The following is a 19,583-nucleotide window of genomic DNA, read 5'->3' as shown; positions in this document are numbered from 1 at the left end:
CCACTGTCCCTGGAGTTGGAGCGGTCTCGGGAGCTGGACCTGGATCGGGAACTGGATCGGGACCTGGAACGGGCCCCATCTGGTGATGCAGAGTCCTCACGGTCCGTGCTGAACCAGCGTCTCTTGAGGATGCCGTTGGCTTGTGGTCGGCGTAGAAGTTGCGACAGTGGTGGCCTGCCCCTTTGGGGGACCCGTTTGAGTTTCTTGGTGCATTCCGATGCCGCCGTGGGATGAGCCCCCCCGCACAGGGCACACTCTGGATCACAGGTGTGGTCCTCAGGAGGGTCCCTTAGCCAACAATTGCTGCACGCCTTTGCCGTGGGCGTTGGACAAACGTCCGTTCTATGTCCCTTACTTTTACACAGTTTGCAGTATTGTCTTGTGGGCTGATAAGGCACACATGGCATTTCGCCACCGTAATAGTAGACGAAGCGTGGCACTATCGGTCCATCGAACGTTATCACTGCGGTTTCAGACTTGCCGAGCATCCGGGCTTGGACGATCGTCACTCCTTGAGTGCGCACTCGGAGATGACTTAAAAGTTCCTCTTCTGGGGTTTCGCGTTCCAGTCCGTGTACCACTCCTTTAAGGTACCCTTCAGGGGTGGTTATGTAGGTGTTCATCGGATGTTGAGTGCCATTGAGCTCCAGCGTTTTGATCTTCACGATCTTCTCCGCCACTTGTTCGTATGGGGTACTTACAATGATTATGTTTGACCCGTTGCGGAGGCGAAGCAAAAATTTATCGCTCCTGCAGGTCGCCGGGTCGCCGCTTGCACGCTCTATCGCTCGCGCAACTTCGTAGATTTTGAGTTCTTTTACAACTAGCCCTGGCTTGGGACGCATGATAATTTTCATGTCATTTCTGGGCAGCGGCGCCGCGCGCCTTCGCCGTCGGGCTCTTCTAGACGCTACGCCGCGTTTAGCTCGCTCTCCTGCAGGCGCCCTGGCAATGCAGCTGCTGTTGCCCTCACCGTCGCCTCGAGCTCCGCTGTCATCAGTGGCTGCTCGCAATTGTTTTCTTAAACCTTTGCGTTCTCGCAAAGATAGTGCAAGTTGCCACTGACCGTTCTTGGCTTCGTCGTCTTCCCTTGCTGTGTCTTTCTCCTCGTTGTCGTCGGCGTCGCTGTTTGATTCCCCCTGTGTCACCTCGTCAGGCGAGAGGAAGTCCTCTTCAGCGTCGGCCGCAGATCCCGCGGTTTCGATGGCTTGGTCATCCGTGTCCATGGTGTCCTGGGCTGTTTCCGGGTCGTTGTCCGTTGGAAGTTGGGCCGTGGCGGCGCTACGCTTGGGCCGGGAGCTGACTGCCGGGGGTCCGCGCTCCGCTACACCGTTAGGCTTAGCGTGGCGGGCCGGCATGCTCGAAAGGTGGTCTTATCTTCTTGGAGGAAACCGGGTCCACTTGTCAAAAAAGGGGGTATCAGCGCGTTCCTGGTGTCTTCCTACACAAATCCTGCGAATTCCGTGGTGGTCACATGATTTTGACCGCTACTAGGCAAGATTATTGACAGAGCCGATGCGAACACGTCTGCACTCCTCGGCGCCACCTGGCGTTCCTTGGAACCTGCAATGAAATGCTACTCTATGTGGCGCTTGCACACGGCTAATACAGTTGGAATGTTCTGCTGGCATGCGAAGCGCAAGCTCGTGTTTCTCGGCAAGTTCTGGTCCTCTTGGCATCAGTCGGTGATGTTTTAGCCCGCAACTCGCATGTTGGTAGCCGAACTTGCGATTCGACGCAAAGTACGTGATGCCCCTCCGGCTGGTTCTCATCTGTGCTGGAACACTTTCACTGCCGCAAAGCTTTGTACTCACAAACATCAGCCAAAGTATTTGCTTTGCTCCCCTAGCTTCAAATCCCGGCTGCCGTGGCCACATTTCGAGGGGGGGCAAAATGCAATGCCCATGTCCTGTTTATTGGGGGCACGTTAAAGATCCCCTGGTGGTCAAAATTAATTCAGAGTTTCCCGCTACGGCGTGCCTCACAATCAAACTGCAGTTTTGTCACATAAAACCCCAGAAATAAATTGGTTAAACTAATTAAATTACAGGAACTCGGAGAACTATCGGGACTGCGAGGGCGGTGCACCAGGCCGTCACCATGTTAGCAGACAATATAAATGACTGCTCTGGAAAATTACTCATTGCAGTAGGATAGGATAGGATAGCTCTAATTTACAGAGTAATTCAGCGGTCAGACCGAGTGCTTCCATCTTCTTCTTGTCGATAGTGACTCCCATCTTGCAGGGTTGGCACCCCTGTTCCAGGGCACCACTGAGTGGCTGCTCATCAGGCATGATGTGCCAGGCCCCGTTGGAGGCAGGGGTTGCCGCTGGAGAGCATACTCTCCCACTGCTCTGCCCTCAGATTTTCTATATTGTGGAATGTGTTGTTTCTGCTGCATTCCCACGTGATATGATAAAGGGTGGGTATTGTGCCACACCATGGGCATATGTCCGTGTATTGGTTTGGGAACATTTTGCTTAGTATGTGTAGATTTGGGAAGGTTCCTGTTTGCAGCTTCTGCCAGCAAGCTGCCTCTTGTTGATTAAGCATGTTGTGGGGCGGGGATTGACCCTCATTCCTCTATGATAATTTAGCATTTCGGAGTACGTCGGGATCACCCTCATGAAGTCCTCGGGGTCTCCATTTAGGTCCGCTCAGTTAGTATGCTCGTGAGCGGTCCTATCGGCCCTCTCGTTGCCCTCAATTTCAGTGTCTCCCAGTATGCAGAAAATGTTGTCTAACTCATCTTTCGTGTTGGCCAGCATATAGGAAGATTTGGAGCGCCTTTTGGCCAATTCTCCCAATGATGTAGTTACGGCATGCTTCCTTAGAATCTGTTATTGTTGTAAGGGATTTGTTTGCACGGTAACTCTCTGCGGCCGCTAGAGCAACAGCCATTTCTTCTCCCTCAGTTACCTTACAGTCTCGCGCCGACGTGCAAGTGATCTTATAGTGCGAGCCAATTACTGTCGTGACCAGTTTTTGCTCTGTTCCTTGTTTCCGAGGATACACCGCGGCATCTGTATATACCGTGTTGGCCTCGGTTGCTAGATATTTCTCTACATATTTTGCCCTAGCATTCCGCCTGGCTGCGTGTAGGTTTGGGTCCATGTTTCTTGGCAAGAACCCTACCCTGATGGTGCTGCGGTACTCATCTAGTAAGTTTGCCGTTCTCTGTTCTTCCCTTTCTATTTCTTGATGTCCCAGCCTTTTTAGAAGCTTCCTGCCCGTGGTAGTCTGCTGGAGTCTGAGTATCTGCGACCCTAATTGTGCTGCTTTGAGCTCCTTGAACGTGTTATGGAGTCCGAGGGCTAACAGCTTCTCTGTCGAGGTGTTGGCCGGCAGATGAAGAGCTGTTTTGTAGGCTTTCCTTATGACGGCGTCGGCCTGGGCCCTCTCGCCTTTGTTTGTGTTGGAATAGGGGAGGGAGTACGTGATTCGGCTGATTGTGAGGCTCCTAACCAGCTTGACCGTGTCTCCCTCCCTCATGCCGCTTCTTTTTTGTGATACACGAGTGATCATGCGTGCCACCTGTGTTGTCGCTTGCTTGAGTAGGCTTATAGTGTGTGTGCAGCATTGGTAACTTTTCACCCACATTTCCAGAATTCTGACGCCTTCTTTTTCTGGTAGTTTCTGTCCTTCAAGGGTGACGTTGAGTTCCTCTTCCGAGCGCCTTCCTCGTCTGACTCTCAGGAGCTTGGACTTCTCCGTCGAGCAGGCGAGGCCTCTTTCCCTGACGCATTCTTCCACGCATGTTGCTGCGTTTTGTAGACGTTCTTCTTTTTGGATGAGCGAGCCTTGGTTGGTCCAAACGGTGATATCGTTGGCATAGATGGCATGTCATATGCCTTCGATCCTTTTTAGCTTCTGGTCTAATCCAATCATTGCGACGTTGAAGAGGATTGGTGAGATTACGGATCCCTGTGGGGTTCCTTTGTTGGGTGTGTGGAACTTGTTGGTCCGCAGGTCTCCTAATCCCACCGTGGCTGTTCTGTTTGATAGGAACGCTGTCACGTACCTGTGGATTCTTTGTCCACTGTTGAGGTCGTCCAGTCCTTTGAGGATGGCCGCATGGCTAATGTTGTCAAATGCTCCTTTGACATCTAGTGCCATTATTATGTTTTCTCCGTTGTAGGGAATGTTGTTTAGTACCTCCTCCTTGATTTGTAATAGGACTTCTTGAGTTGATAGTTTGGTGCGGAATCCAAACATTGCTGTGGGGGTACAGATCTTCGTCTTCCTTATGTGGTTGTAGCCTCCTTGTCGCGATTCGCTCGTAGAACTTGCCAAGGCATGAAGTGAGTCATATCAGTCGTAGGTTTTCTACTTGTAGCTTCTTCCCTGGCTTGGGAATCATTACCACTTCTGCATGTTTCCATTCTTCTGGCAATGTCCCCACTTCCCGATGTGTATTGAAGAAGTGTGTCAACTGTGTGACCGCCTCATCACTTAGGTTGCGGATGAGTGCATTTTTAATTTTGTCTGCGCCTGCCGCCATGTTCCGGGTCGATGCCTTGATTGCTGCGAAGACTTCCTCCCTGGTGATGGGTCTGTCCAGGTTAGGGTTCTCTTCGCTGCAGTATCTCTCCGTATACGCCTCGGGTTGATCTTGCCCGTAGCACTTTATGCGGACTTTCTCTAGCAATTCTTCATCTGTTCCTTCGAATTGGTAAACCAATCTTTGGATGGCTTTGTTGCTTTCTGACTTGGTTTTGGTTGGGTCCATCAGAGCCTTGAGGGTACGCCAGGTCTTTGCGGTGCTAAGGGTTCCGTCTAGCGAGTCGCTAAACCATTGCCAGCTGTGCCTTGCCAGTTGGGCCGCGTATTCCTCTGCCTCCTCGGTAACCTCTGGAATTTTTTTCTTTAGCTTCCTGTTTAGTCGCTGCTTCTTCCATCTTTTGGTTAGTCCGCGTCTTGCCTCCCATAGCCTGACGAGCCGCAAGTCCACCTCCGGTGTTCGCTCTGTTCTTTCCACCTCTTGGGTGTATTGCTGTTGTATGTCCTTTAGTTGCTTGCACCGATCTTTTATGGAGGTTATCCCCCTCTCCATTTGCTTGCATTCCTTGCGGAAGGCGTTCCAATCTGTTATTCTGGCTGCTCCTATCTTGCGCTTGATGCTTTCTGCTGACATTTGCATTCTTATTATGTAATCGTCGCTACCCAGATTCTCCAGCAGGTTCTCCCACATGGCTTGCGTCGCTCCTCTGACGTACGTCAGGTCTGGGCATGTATCGGGGCTAACACTGTTGCCTAGGCGCGTCGTTTGATTTTTATCCGTTAGTAGGATACAATTTGTGGTTTCTGCTGCATCGCTAACTTGCTCTCCCTTCTTGTTGTCTTTTTGGTACTCCCCAGCTCTGCCCACGGGCATTGAAGTCGCCCACGATGAGCAGGGTGTTGGATTTAACTAGTTTGCTAGCCCCTATGAAAAGTTTTTGAAGGTCCCCATCCCTTTGTCGTGGTGGACTATATAGAGTTATAATAAACATTCTTTTCTCCTTCCTCTTTTTCTTTGGAATTATCCCTGTCATGATGTGTTCTACCCGTGTGCCCGGGATTTCATCATGTGCTATGGCGACTAGTTTTTTGCTAATTAAGGTAGCCGTGCGTCCTTTTTTCTGGCACGTGTATCCCTTAAGCGTCGGCACGGTGATCGTCTCCTGCAGCGTGAGTATATCAGGAGAGTTTTGCTGTGAAATTATGAATTGCTGCAGCAGGCCTTGTTTGTTACGATAGCCTCTGCAGTTCCACTGCCAGATATCTAATGTGTTGTGTCTAGCTATGATGGTCTGTCTTTGATTGGTGCTGTGCTTTGGTTTTCGGTGCCGAATCTTTTTTCATGGTAGAGTTTGTCTCTGGCCTCATTTGTTATCTTTTGCGTGTTTTGATGTAATTGCGAAAACTTTGATCTTGCATCACAACTTTCTGTTGTAGTAAGTTCATTTGTCCGTGAATTTTTTTTGCATAAAGAACTGCATTTGTTTTTCGAGTGTTTCCTTTTCTGGTTGCTCTGGCTGTTGCTCCATTACTGGCGGGGTCTGCTGTCACGGCGGGCTACCTGTCCTCTGCTCTCGCATCTCCCTGATTAATTCTTTAATGTGTTCCTCGAGTTGCTCTGATCTTTTCATGTGCTGCTCTAATTCGTGCCTCAGAGTCTTAGTTTCTTCCCTTAGTAGTTTGAGTTCATTGTTATGGTCATTTTTGTTATCCGAGTGCGGAAGCAGCGACTTGGGAGGGCCTGCTCCCCAGCTCACCTTGACTCCGCCCTTCCTCTGATGTTGTGGCTGCTGCTGTTGCTGCCCCTTGGCAGCAGGTGGCCCCCAGCGGTGGGAAGAAGCTGTCCCTGGACTGGCCAATTATTTTAATTATAACAGGCATGCAATAACAAGACTCAGTAGCAGACAGTGTGCGCGTTTACTCATTTAATGTTTTACTGTTTAATGTTTTACTCATTTAATGCTCTTCTTGATGAGTGCGTCGATCTTGTTCTCCTCCGACCGTGACGAATTTAGCACAGAAGCCACGTAGTTGATATGGCTCGCGTGCATGATATTGAGCTGCGATTGTCGGCTGACCCTCGCAAGTCAGTCGTCGGCCCGTGTCGACACGGCAAAGGTACATTTTATACGCCCGATTTTGACAAAAGTTGCATCTAATTTCGTCTGCTGTAGCCGATAGTCCGTTGTAGCATGGTCCGTTAAAATTGAACTTCGTTGCATTAATAAAATAGGTAGAACAAACTAAGGCTGAAATAACGGTCTGTTATATCCGAAAATCTGTTGTACATGGGCCCGTTGTAACGAGCTTAGACTAGATTTGTTGTTCTGATGCAGCTATCCAAAGCCAAATTCTAGGTTTGCAATTAGCAGAATAAACGGTGCGAGGCTGTCAGATTTAATTCATTTCAGTAAAAAATTACAAATAATGTTTTGAAACCCTTACTTCACCTGAATCTGCACAAAATATTTAGAATCCTGCTTGTTTTTTGCCAGCTTTTGTGAAGTTTTACCTGTGCCTAAATGGTGAAGCTTGGAGGGACAGCAAAGAAAAGAAAAAATAAGATGAACTTGTGATGTCATACTAATGTACCAAAGCTGAGATCTCGGCATGAAATTGTAAAAATGTGCCGATTTTCCAGACTTTAAGTTGCATCTTTTTTTTCCCAAAAAATTTTCGTTCGTGTATCTTATGCAAAAGTGCGCCGTGTATTTATATAAAACCATGCACATTGGCACGACCAAATTGAGCACTTCTTTTCCAAGCAAGCCCAATGCAGAGGCAGTGGCTGCAAAGAGCCTAAAACGTCTTGTAAAAGTTATTCAGGTGCCGATGATGGTGACCCAATGGCATAGTTGAACTTCTTGACTGTACCAGAGGATGAAGCCTACAAGTGAGGTGCAGGGTTGATTTTTTTCTTTTAGCTCTGAGGGAAGGGAGTTGGTTGAAGATGATTTTTCTGCTAGAGTTCGCAGCTCGTAAAAAATTCATTTACGGATATTTAGTGCGCTAAGTGGGTACGTGTGGGATTTTGTGAATGAGTGTATGAGCGTTCACAATCACATTTCGTCTTGCTTTAAATAACACTTATTTCTGCAAAAATTTTCTAAACAAAGGCGTCACTAATAGTCTAGAAAATATGTGAACTTCGACCATTTTCTCATATAATTGTCAACTTCTTGCCGCAAAGTCAGTGAAAATGTTTTGGAAAAATAAACTACAAGTTTAACTTGATCTAGTGTTTCGCTTCAGTGTCGTCCCTCTGTAACACCTAAGGCAGGCCGACTGGCTTTGCCTTCTTCCACGGAGCTTGTCTTCACAGCTTGGTTATCTTTGCCTTTACCCAGGGCCCAAGAGTGATTACATCTCCACAGCGTGGTCCTTCCAAGGCCGGTGAGTTTTCGCTTTGATGAAAGGTGTGCTTGCAGCAGCAAGCCCATAGCTAAACGCATGTTGGGACAGGGTGCTGGGAGGCCAAACTTGCGAATTTTTTTTTTTAAGGGAGAGGTTTCAGTTCTCATTCAACTATGCAGAGAGAAAACAATTGTTAAAGGACGTTGGTAGGTTGCGTGCATCCTGAAGGTATATTGACAGTAGAAGAGTACATCTTATTTTTGTATGATGACTGATGACTGGAATGCTCAAATCTACAAACTGAATTAATGGCACGAATGTATCCATGCTGTGATCTTGTGCTTATGCAGCAAAAAGAACGCACGAATGATGACAATAACAAGAGGAGGTAACAACAATTGTAGTACTCCCACTTCTAATTTGACAGCAGACCTGCATACAAAAGTAATTTACATTGATAGGTAAGGCAGCCCTATTACAGGCGGCTTCTGTTAGTTCGACTCCATTTAATTCGATTTCTCGCATGGTTCAATCCAGGCCGAAGGTTCTGGCCGGCACCCTTGCATTTCTATGGGCCCAAACTTTCTTTATCTCGATCTTAAACTTGACCTTGCCGGATAATTCAAACCTGACCAGTCGGCACACATGCGCCTGACCCCAATAGCAACCTCTTTTAGTCGCAGCATCTGTCTTGGCGAAGCTTGGAGAACAGTGTCGTATGAACACCTGTAATAAAAAGTCTCCAGTCGAAAACACCTATTTTTCAGCCTGACCTAGGAAGGTTTTCAAGCAATAGCCGTAGCTCACAATGCCTAATTATGGTATTTACCCAATTTTAACATGTGTCTGATGTGGCCGAGCCATCTCGCATGCAGCGTGCCAACGGCCAGATGTGGGCTCCAAGTTGAACTTAACGGCCTTGTACTGGCAGCTCTCTTGCTTGTGCTATAAATTTGAAAGGGGTCATTGCTTGTCGCAAAATATAAAATTAAGACAAAAAAGAAGACAGTGAAGCACTACTTGTGCTTCATTGTCTTCGTTTTTCTGTTCCTTTTCACGAAGTCTATTTTGCACCATAATCAAGTATACCTAGGAAATTCAAGCACCAATTTGCTCAAGAAGTTCTTTTAAAATTAAGACATCAGTTTATTCTACCACCACTGTTTTGTGCAAAAGACAAACTGTAGCCGATGTCTGCATCATCAGTGGCCAATTTATCTGGGCCATTCAGTCACAGGGCATCCTGGTCATAAGAATGAAATTTACAAAAGAATAAGAATAGGTTGTAGCACATACTGCGAACATTACCACGTGTTTACCAACAGCTTAACACTGACTACGATCATTGCATTCTACTGTTACTATCATATGATCAGAAACTTGGAGTTTAACAAAGAGGCTTGAGAAGTTGTATAAGGACTGTGTAATGAATGATTGGACGAATTATGTTAGGCACAATCTCAAGACACAGGAAGATGGCAGTGTGGATTTGAGGCCAATATGGATTAGCCAGTATTCTAGTTGACGCCTGCTGTAGTGGTTGAGCAGGCTATATGCATAGGGCAGACAGCCGGTGGACCATTGGAGTTACACAATGGTTCCAAGTCAAGTGCAATTGAGGATGGCAGAGAACTAGGTGGTGTGATAAAATTAGGAAATTGCTGGCATATAGGAAAATCGAATCATTTCTACTTGTTCTCTGTCCTCAGCAGGTGTGTGCAGGAGTTAATTTCACCAAAATCGTTCATTTCGGATGTATTTGGCCATACACTGGCTAATTCGGACAACTCTGCGAGCGCAGAGCACCGTAGCTGTGCGATGCAATAGCGCAGAAATGGCAGCATCATCCAACAGAAACCAAGCGGAAGGGTTTGCAGCACCATTTTCATCAGCAGAAACGGTACAGGAACAACAGTGGCAGAATGCAGTGTGCCTATTTGGCCATGACCTTTACCCTTTGCTTACCATCATGCATGACACCGTGTCAGCCGCGCGCCTTCTGGGCTGCATAGTTGCCATCCATGATTGTGTTGATAGCGACCATGGTTTCAGCCGCTGTGGTTACGGCAAGCAGTAGTTTCCTTTCGACTCAATGCAATGCGTGCACAATGTCACGAGCACGGCAGTAGCCGTCGAGGATGTTGAGCTATTCTGCCGTGGGGTACATGCTGGCGTCAAACCAGCTGGCTGCATTGCCGTGCACAAACGGTTTGTTATCTCACTGGTGAAAAATTGGGATGTGCATGCTGTAATGAAGAGGCGGGTCAGGCGCTGCAGCCGCACTGTGAAGGAAGTCACAAGGCCTTCGCCTCTGCAAGCGCCATTCAGTCCCGAGATGGCAGTTGCAGCTTCCACGTTGCTTTTGCGCGAACTAAAGCAGGATTTGCTGGTTTATTGAGCAAATAAGATCATGTTGATGTAGTAAGCATTTGTTCACTGTTTTCTTGATACATTCAATTTGACTTTGCTAATTTGACCAAATGGTCAAATGATGCTCCCATGAAATTCGAATTAATGAGGAAGTAATGAGTAATTGCAGATGGAGGCCTTCATCCTGCAGTGGACATAAAGTAGGCTGGTGATGATGAGTGTGCATATGGACAGACAGGCTAAACTGAGTTTGCTGTCGAAATGTGCAGGTGGGGCGTGTGCATCCGTGGATTCCTTGGTGGATGAGTTCCCGTCCTTAGGAGACTCCATGCTGGGCCGCAAGCCCCCCGGCTACTTCGGGTATTCCAGCAGCACGCCGTCTTACTCGGAGTTGAGTGACACAGCCAGCGTCACGTCAGGTGAGTGGTGGGACAGCATCTTTAGTGACGTGAAACAAGAGCTCGGCACTATAAAACCACCGAGGAAGGAAGTACTAAGAGCTTCATTTCCAATGCATTTCCAATGCATTTCCAATGCATTTCCAATGCATAATGGAAAGCAAGACAGTACGAATGTTGGACAAGTGTACCTTCTGTCCTGTAGCTTTATATCATTTTGTTGTACTCCCTATTTTCCAGCTGAGCACTGGAAATTTCTTAAAAGTTCAAATTCCAACTAGCTGAACTTATTGTGCAGTTTGCTCCCATTAATTCAACCTCCGTTAATTCAACCTTTCAATCAAACTCGGCTTCAAGTCCCTGGCCAAAAACCATGCATTGGTGTGAAAAGAAAACTCGTAAAGTTCGAACTTGATAGCATGTTACTTTGGGTAATTCCATCCCCACTGGCACTTCATCATGTGCCACAGTGCTTACTGAAAGCTTGAAATCAAAAGAAATTCAGCAGACATTCGTACTGCTTCCTTCAGCATGAAGCTGATTTAGTTTGCTCTTTATGTATGAATGTTGCCTACAAGCAACATAGACAACATACAGGCAACATACAAAAATATTTTGATGCGAAAGTGTCAAATAGCCCATTGAGAGAACAAGCCTCGTGTCTTGTCTGTAGCAGCAAAATGCCACCAAAGCTCCCATTGCCACTGGGTGCAATGCCACGGCACAAGCGTGCCTTGACGGAGCAGAGCTGGTGAAATGGAACACTTTCTGCCTCGTTGGCGAACCAGGTGTTGAGTTAGAGGAAAGGGCTGCGCTAAAACACGTGCTTCGAATGAAGTCGCCAAATTTGGTAGGATGTTCGTGTTCAGTGACAACCGCACAGCCTTGAGTTATCTAAAGCTAAAACCAAGCTAAAGCAATCTGTTTGAGCATCGGCGTCGTTGAAGTGTGGGTCTGTTTGGTGGCGCATTGAAACATGGCTGCAGGGAAAGGAAAATTCTTTGTGCTATCAATGCATTATGAATGTTTTACGGAAGTCTTGCGTGTTTGCGTAATACAGTCGATCCCAGATATATCGAACCCGGGTATATCAAATTATTGCCTATATCGAACGGTTGAAAAATCCCCTTGGGAAACCCATGTAAAAGTATAGTGCTATTGTTCGCGTATATAGAACTCCTGCGCACCACCATATCAATGTATCAAACTCCGTGCTGAGCTGCGCCCCGCAAGTGCGCTTCTCCCACCATACCTCACCCCTGCAAGTGCGCTTCTCCTCACGAAGCTCTCGTGATGCTCCCGCGATCTCACGCGCGCTGCCCCGCACTCTGAGAAAGGGGCGTGTGGGTAAAAGGCACATGACGAGGAGCACTTGGAGTGCGATGGGGTGTGAAAGGGATGCGGGAGGGTGAAACCACGCTGACCACAGGCGCCCATTTCCTGTGTTTTGGTTGGCTGACACCGCTGACGCAGCGAGACGAACGAGGTCAGTGCAGCTTGGGCTTGTGGTAGTGCGGAGACCCGGAGCGGTGCGTCTTTCGATTCGCTTTGTTCCTTTTATTGACAAGGCCAACGTGAAGGCTCGAGACTCGTGTGGTGCAGTGCGTTTTTCTTTCCGCTTTTGGCACGTGTTCCGGAGCTATGGCCGCGGAAAAAACGCAACAATTTGTATTTTTCATCAAAGGCGGACATCATTCGACGGGTGGAGGCTGGCGAGAAAAAGTCGTCGGTCGCCGCGGTGTTCGGAATTCCTCGCAACATCCTGAGTACAATCATCAATGACAAAGCCGATGTTAAGCTGAAGGCAGTGCAGTCCAGTCGCCCTGGAGCGTGTCGTGTGCGTGTCCCAACCTTCAGTCAGCGCTGACGACGGCGTGCAAGCTGTAGTGGATTGCGCTGGTGCTGAGATTGTGGCTGGCATCATGGGTGACGAGGACGCAGACTTGAGCAGTGGTGAAGGTTCTGACGAAGAGGACCAACCACCATGCACTGCAGCTAAACTTGCATCAGCTTTCAGCATCATTCGCCGCTGTTGTGGCACAATGGAAGGAGCTGGCCTTTCTCATTTGGACACTGTCAACAAGCTTGAGGTCAGCTTAATGAACTTGATGGTGCAGAAGAAAAAGCAAGCAAAGGTCACAGATTATTTTCTTCCGAAATAAAGTGCTCTGGTCATCGCGCTGCGTTTTTGTTTTTTTACACGCCTTGGAGGCACAGATCGGTAAGTTCCCGTTTCTCACGACATCGGGCAACTGCCTTGAGATGGAGAAGCTTTTGACATGCATATATTATATTTCGAATTATCGATATATCGAACTATTTCGCGATCCTCTTCGAGTTCTATATGTCCGGGATCGACTGTATACGGACCAGCTAAAGATGATTCGAACTGGCGCTCTTTTTTGGGGCAGTTGGGAAGGAAAGCTCCACTCTCAGCTGAATGAGTAAGTTGTACAGTCTATCAGTGTACGTTTTAGGGTTCACTTGGGCTCAATTGTTGTTGGTAAACCTGCATTGATTAATGGTGAACACCATGCGTGTAACGATAACATGTATTTCACCTGTGCACGACGTCCCATTACCGGGATGGTAGTGCAGTATGCTGACAAACGAGCTGCTTGCTTTTGGGAAACTTCTTGACCAGAAATATCTAATGGCAACTGTAATCATGACTCAGATTTGGGCTTCTGGTCCTCTACATTTTGCACAAGCATGCCATACAGACTCGGACTTTTGCGCCTGCAAAATGCAAACCAAGGATGTAAAGTTAGGTTTTAGTCTACTGCTACGGCTGAATGGAGTTCGTAGGGAGTCGGACATACGTGAATGACAGAAATTGCGTTGGTGGCAACGATATTCACGACACAACTTGCTCAGGTCGAGCCTGAAAATTTTAAGAAATCATTGTTTGGCATTCAGAATATATCAGTCGCATTTTCACATTTACCTTATAGGGCAGCCCTAATAATTGAGCTTGTGGAAAATATTATAGTTGGCGACGTTGGTCAGAAGGCCATTGAACACATTTTCCCCCTTCATTCCTTTCATAGTGTTTGTGAAGAAACTACTTAGCATGTATGCTACAACTTCACGTGTTGATCCCAGTGCCGCAGGTGGTTCTGATGATTCGAGATAGCTGGCTGGGCGCCTTTGTACGCGTGTGCAGCCGATATCTGGAATTTCGTGCTGTTCACAAATATACGCAGTGTTGTTCGCAATCGCTATGACCTTTCCTGTGCTGCCGATACCACATCGGCCGACATTAATGTCCTAACGGAAACGTGGCTGATGATTCTGTTAGAAGCACGGAAATTCTCGTTACCCAAAAGCGGTACTACTCCATATTTCGCTGTGATTGCGCAGTCGCATGTGGTGGCGGTGTTCTGGTCGCTGTCTCTGATCATCTCGATAGCCTTCACATTGATATTCCTACGACACTAGAGTTTTTGTGTGCAGATCACGACTGAATATCAAGAATTTCCATTGTGTGCATGCTGCCATTCGCCCTCTACTGGGATTGGTTTTTCCAGCAACCTTCATGACGCGCTAAGCGATGTGTGTGCCAAATTTCCTAATCTTACCGTATTGTTATTTTGGTGATCTTAATTTCCCTAATATTACCTGGTCCAGCGTTTCGTATACCACTATCAACTCTTCGTCAGAATCCTCTAATTTTGTGAATCTTTGTACCGATTTTTGTTTGACTCGGGTAATAACGCAGCCTACGAGGGTCACATCTTCAACATCCAATGTATTACAGGGTGTCTACCAACCGGGAAAACTGGGAAAACCGGGAATTCTCAGGGATTTTTAGTAGTCTGGAAAAAGTCAGGGAAAACTCAGGGAATTTGGGCCTCCATCAGGGAAAATTAGCGGCAATTTTACTGAAAGGGTCGAAAGTCACAGTAATGCTGGCTCGAGTAACAGACAGGAATCGTAATGAATCGTCTTTGACGCCCTGCCGTCGGCTGGAGGAGTTGCTAGTGTACAGTCAAGGACTGACTTTCCGGATTCCCGATAATTTGGACGGCTTCGCGGCACCGCCACGTACCCCACAGAGTCAACGTATCAGAACATGTGAAATTTCCGACGCAAGAACTCTTCGCCGTCCGATTTTCCGGACGTTTTGCCGTGACGGCAGGTCCGAAACGGCAATAATCAAAGGAACCACGGCTGCCGTTTTGATTGCTTCGCCACCTCGAACCGGCACTCTCGCACGCAGATCCGCTGGCAGCCGTTGCCACCACTGCGGCAACGCTAGGCCTAGCTGCTTCGACGTTCGGTATGAAACTTCTTGTCGTTGGGTGCCGAGCTTTTTATTGAAAGAATTAGCTGCTGCCAGCAATGGCATGGATTCCGCCTTTGTGATCCTCGCGATTGACATAGAAAATGCCGGTTCCTGAAAGTCAGCTTCGCCTCTGAAAGACATGTTACTGGTGAAGCATACACAAAAGTATTGCAGTGAAGCATAACAAGCGTGGGAAGGGGCTATTGCCACGGAAAACGGTATGTATTCCTTAATTATACACGCGTGCACCCGGTATTTCCTGTCACATTACGAGCACCGAATTGTCTAATATGTGTAGCGACAGGCCTTCAGAGCGTTTTCGAACGTGCCTGTGGCGGTTTGAGTCCCTAAGCGCAGTAAATGACACGCATTTATTTTTTTTGCAACTGGACGAATTTCCGGACGTTTTCGCGGCCCCTAGGGAGTTCGAAAAATCGGTCGTGGACTGTGCAACTGACCAAGATGCTTCAAATGGTCCTTGGGGCGAACGAGTGGCGGAAGGAGGACAAGAACAGAAATGAACTACGCATTGAGGAATAAACGGGAAAGGAAGCTTGCTGCCGCCGTTTTGAAGGAGCTTGAGCTCAAAAAATAAAGTTTTGGCTGATGCCGAGATGCAGGTGTCCCTCATCCAAACCAAAATAAACTCTTTAAAGCAGTGAAACACAACACTCGGGCGTCGTGCGCTGGCTGAGAGTATTTCAGAACAGTTGAGGTTGACTTACGAGTGTTGAGAGAGAATCTCAATTGTGACAGAATTCGGGCCTCATACCACTGAGATTGCAATCAGTTGATAGGAATAGCTCATATTCGAAAATATTTGCTTCTATATGCATCTCCTTTTAATTCGTATTTGAGAATGTCCGACTCCATTGCAATGTTTTTCGAAGACACTTTATTTGCTGTGCATTTTACTAACCACTGCCTTCTATTCTCTTCTTGAATAACATAAACACTACTTTTTAGTATTCAAATTGGATTAAGTCGCTTCTTTAATTTTTTTCATGTGCCTACTATGGAGTGACAGCCTCAGGCGACATGTTTTCAGCCCGTCTTGACATAAAACATAGTTCTGCATCACTCAGGGAAATTTGCAATGGCACTCAGGGAAAACCTGGAAAACTCAGGGAATTTGGAAATGTCAACTTGGTAGACACCCTGTATTATACTTGTTGCTAACAACGGCCCAAGCAATTGTTCGCTATTATATGTCATGTTGAATTTCCCTGCTCGAACGTCACATAACAATATAAAAGTAATGTATGATTATGCTAAAGGAAATTACACTGCAATCAATAAAACACTTGAAGACTTCCTTGACGAATTTCTGGCAAACTTCAACGAAAGATCCATAAATACCAATTGGCAACTTTTCAGAAATAAGCTTTGCGAATTGGTCGACTTGTATATTCCCCGAAAAAAGCTTTTAACTAACTGTCACTATCCATGGTACGACCGCTCATTAAAACGTCTGGCAAACAAAAAAAGGAGGCTTTTCCAAAAAGCTGTCTTCTGCAAAGCGTGAGCATTGGTCAGCACTCTAAAAAACTGTTAAGTTACAAGAAGTCTTTGAAGGAATCGAAGCACTACTACTTTAATGTCACGTTGCCAACGCTTCTAACGAGCAATCCAAAAAAAATTTTGGAGTAGTGTCAATAAACGAGAGCAGTCACATATCTCTCGTTGACCCTCAGTCAAACCCTATTTCAAGCACTGACGTCACTGAGATCCTTAACGAAACCTTTAGTGCAGCTTTTTCAAGTACTGTAACTGACATTACTGATCTTAGACTATGCGTGCAACATAAGCTTTCCAATGGACCCTGTCAGGTTTAGTTATGACGGAATTATCAACATAATTAACAATTTGAAAATCTCGTCCTCTTGCGGGCCTGATAACATTAACACCAAAGTCCTGAAGGATACTAAAGTGTGCTCCGCAATTTTTTTACTGAAGATATGTCGGCAATCACTTGAAATAGGAGATATACCGCACTATTAGAAACTGGCTAAAGTGATTCCACTCCATGAATCTGGCGACAGGCATTCACCCTTCAATTATCGTCCGATATCATTAACTTCCATTTCCTGTAAAATCATGAGCATATAATATTGTTACATGTAGAAAGACACAGACGAAAGAGGCTATTTACAAGCTATTTACACTGGACTGGAGCCAGAGCGCCAGGCCGACATTCACTCGCGCCAAGGGCACAGACCCACTTCGTCGTCGTTCTCGCGGTGACTCATCCCTTGAGCTTCGCTCGATGATATCGTAATACTACCCCCGGCGGCAAAAGCGCCGTCACGATGCTGTTAACTATCCAAGGGGCGTGGAGAGTTGCAGGGTTTGAGTCGGGCGACATGGACAATGTCACTGGTTGTCACAGCAGAGGACGTAGTGGGCATGGCTGGAACGATTTCATAGGTGACATCGGTCACTTGGCGAAGTACGCGATATGGGCCGGTGTAGCAGGAAAGCAGTTTTTCACAAAGGCCAACTTTATGCGATGGTGACCAAAGCAACACAAGGGTGCCGGGCACAAAATTGACATCACGATGATAGAGGTCGTAGCGTTGCTTTTGTTTGCCTTGACAGACTTGTAGACGAGCGCGCGCAAGTTGGCGAGCATGGTCAGCATGGGCGATAGCGTCACGGGCATAAGCGCTAGTTGATGCTGTGGTGGACGGAAGCACAGTGTCCAGTGGTAGCGTCGGTTCACGGCCATACAAGAGGTAAAAAGGAGAAAAGCCAGCAGTGTCGAGACGGGAAGAGTCGTACGCAAAGGTGATGTAAGGTAGAGCCTGGTCCCAGTCACATAGGTCGTCTGAAACGTATTTGGATAGCATGTCTGTAAGGGTGCGGTTCAAACGCTCAGTGAGGCCATTCGTTTGAGGCTGGTAGGAGGTGGTAAATTTATGCTGTATTGAGCAGGAACGCATGATGTCGTCAATGACTTTGGCTAAGAACTTACGGCCATGGTCTGTTAGCAATTGATGCAGAGCACCATGAATCAAAATGATATCATGCAGGAGGAAGTCCGCAACATCAGTTGCACGACTGGTCGGAAGAGCGCGGGTTACGACATAGCAGGTCGCGTAGTCCGCCGCGACTGCAACCCACCTGTTTCTTGATGTAGATTCCGGAAATGGGCCGAGAAGGTCTAAGCCGACACGATGGAAGGGCTCGGCAGGGATGTCGAGCGGCTGCAGGTAACCACCGGGGAGCTGGGAAGGCTTATTGCGTCGTTGGCAAAGTTCACAAGCGGCGACGTAACATTGACGGAAGGGGCAAGGCCCAGCCAGAAGAAACGGCGACGTACCGACGTACGCGGTCATAGGTTCAAGATATGCCGAGGTGTCCTGCCGTTGGTGCGGCGCGAAGCTCTTCTAGAACAGTGGAGCGGAGGTGTTTAGGTATTACAAGTAGGAACTCAGAGCTGTCCAGATGAAGGTTACGACGGTACAGAGTACCGTCGTGGAGGACGAAGAGGCGTAGTGTGGCGTCGGCCGAAGAGTGTTCAAAACGGTCAATGAGTGCTCTGATGTAGGCGTCACGACGTTGCTCGTCGGCGAAATGAAGCAGCTGCGACACAGAGAATACGCAAGCAGCGCTGGTAATATTGGAGGAGTCAGGGTCGTCAACAGGGTAACGCGACAAGCTGTCAGCGTCTTGGTGCAGGCGGCCAGACTTGTAGACCACGGAATATGAAAATTCTTGTAGCTTCAAAGCCCATCGACCAAGCTGGCCTGTAGGATCTCTTAGCGATGAGAGCCAGCAGAGAGCATGATGGTCAGCGACTACGGAAAAAGGACGACCGTAAAGGTAAGGACGGAACTTTGCAACCGCCCAGACTACAGCAAGGCATTCTCATTCCGTAATGGAATAGTTCCGCTCTGATGGTGTGAGGAGGTGGCTTGCATAAGCAATAACGCGATCTTGGCCATGCTGACGCTGGGCTAAGACACCTATGCCATGACCGCTGGCATCTGTACGCAATTCTGTAGGGGCATGAGGGTCGAAGTGGGCAAGAATGGGTGGTGAGGAGAGAAGAGTAACGAGACGAGAGAAGGCGGCGGCTTCTGCAGTACCCCACGAGAATTGTACGCCTTCCTTCAAAAGATTAGTGAGGGGTCTAGCAATTGCCGCAAAATCTTGAATAAAACAACGAAAGTACGAGCATAGCCCTACAAAACTTCGAATGTCTGCGGCTGTCTTCAGAACTGGAAAGTCTCGGACAGTGGGAATTTTGTCGGGATCAGGCTTTACTCCGGAAGCGTTAAGGAGGTGGCCCAGAACAGTAATTAGGCGGCGGCCAAAACGACATTTGGACAAGTTAAGTTGCAGCTTCGCCTTTGGAAATACATCAAGTTTAGCTGTTAGACGCTCAAGGTGAGTGTCGAACGTGGGGAAGAAGACGATGACGTCGTCGAGGTAGCAGAGACATGTGGACCATTTGAAACCTTGGAGCAAGGAGTCCATCATACGCTCAAAGGTGGCAGGGGCGTTGCATAATCCAAACGGCATTACTTTAATTTGGTATAGGCCATCAGGTGTGATGAATGCGGTTTTTTCTCTGTCCATATCGTCAACAGCAATTTGCCAGTATCCAGAACGAAGATCATTAAAAGAGAAATAGCTGGAACCGTGGAGGCAGTCAAGGGCGTCGTC

The 19,583-nt window shown here is 47.6% G+C and overlaps 1 protein-coding gene across 1 annotated transcript in view; it reads left to right on the top strand.

The window, feature by feature from the left end:
* The window catches only part of LOC135916752 (protein maelstrom homolog), a 65,105-nt gene that overhangs the window by 27,197 nt on the left and 18,325 nt on the right, over positions 1 to 19,583 (top strand). The window contains exons 11-12 of the mRNA XM_065450200.2: positions 7,850 to 7,895; positions 10,496 to 10,645. Of these exons, the coding sequence (XP_065306272.1) occupies positions 7,850 to 7,895; positions 10,496 to 10,645 (196 nt within the window). The remainder of the gene's footprint in view (positions 1 to 7,849; positions 7,896 to 10,495; positions 10,646 to 19,583) is intronic.

This window comes from Dermacentor albipictus, chromosome 4 (assembly GCF_038994185.2).
Source record: "Dermacentor albipictus isolate Rhodes 1998 colony chromosome 4, USDA_Dalb.pri_finalv2, whole genome shotgun sequence".
Taxonomy (NCBI): domain Eukaryota; kingdom Metazoa; phylum Arthropoda; class Arachnida; order Ixodida; family Ixodidae; genus Dermacentor; species Dermacentor albipictus.
Note: the sequence above shows the minus strand (reverse complement) of the source record. Positions and strands in the feature narration are given on the sequence as shown.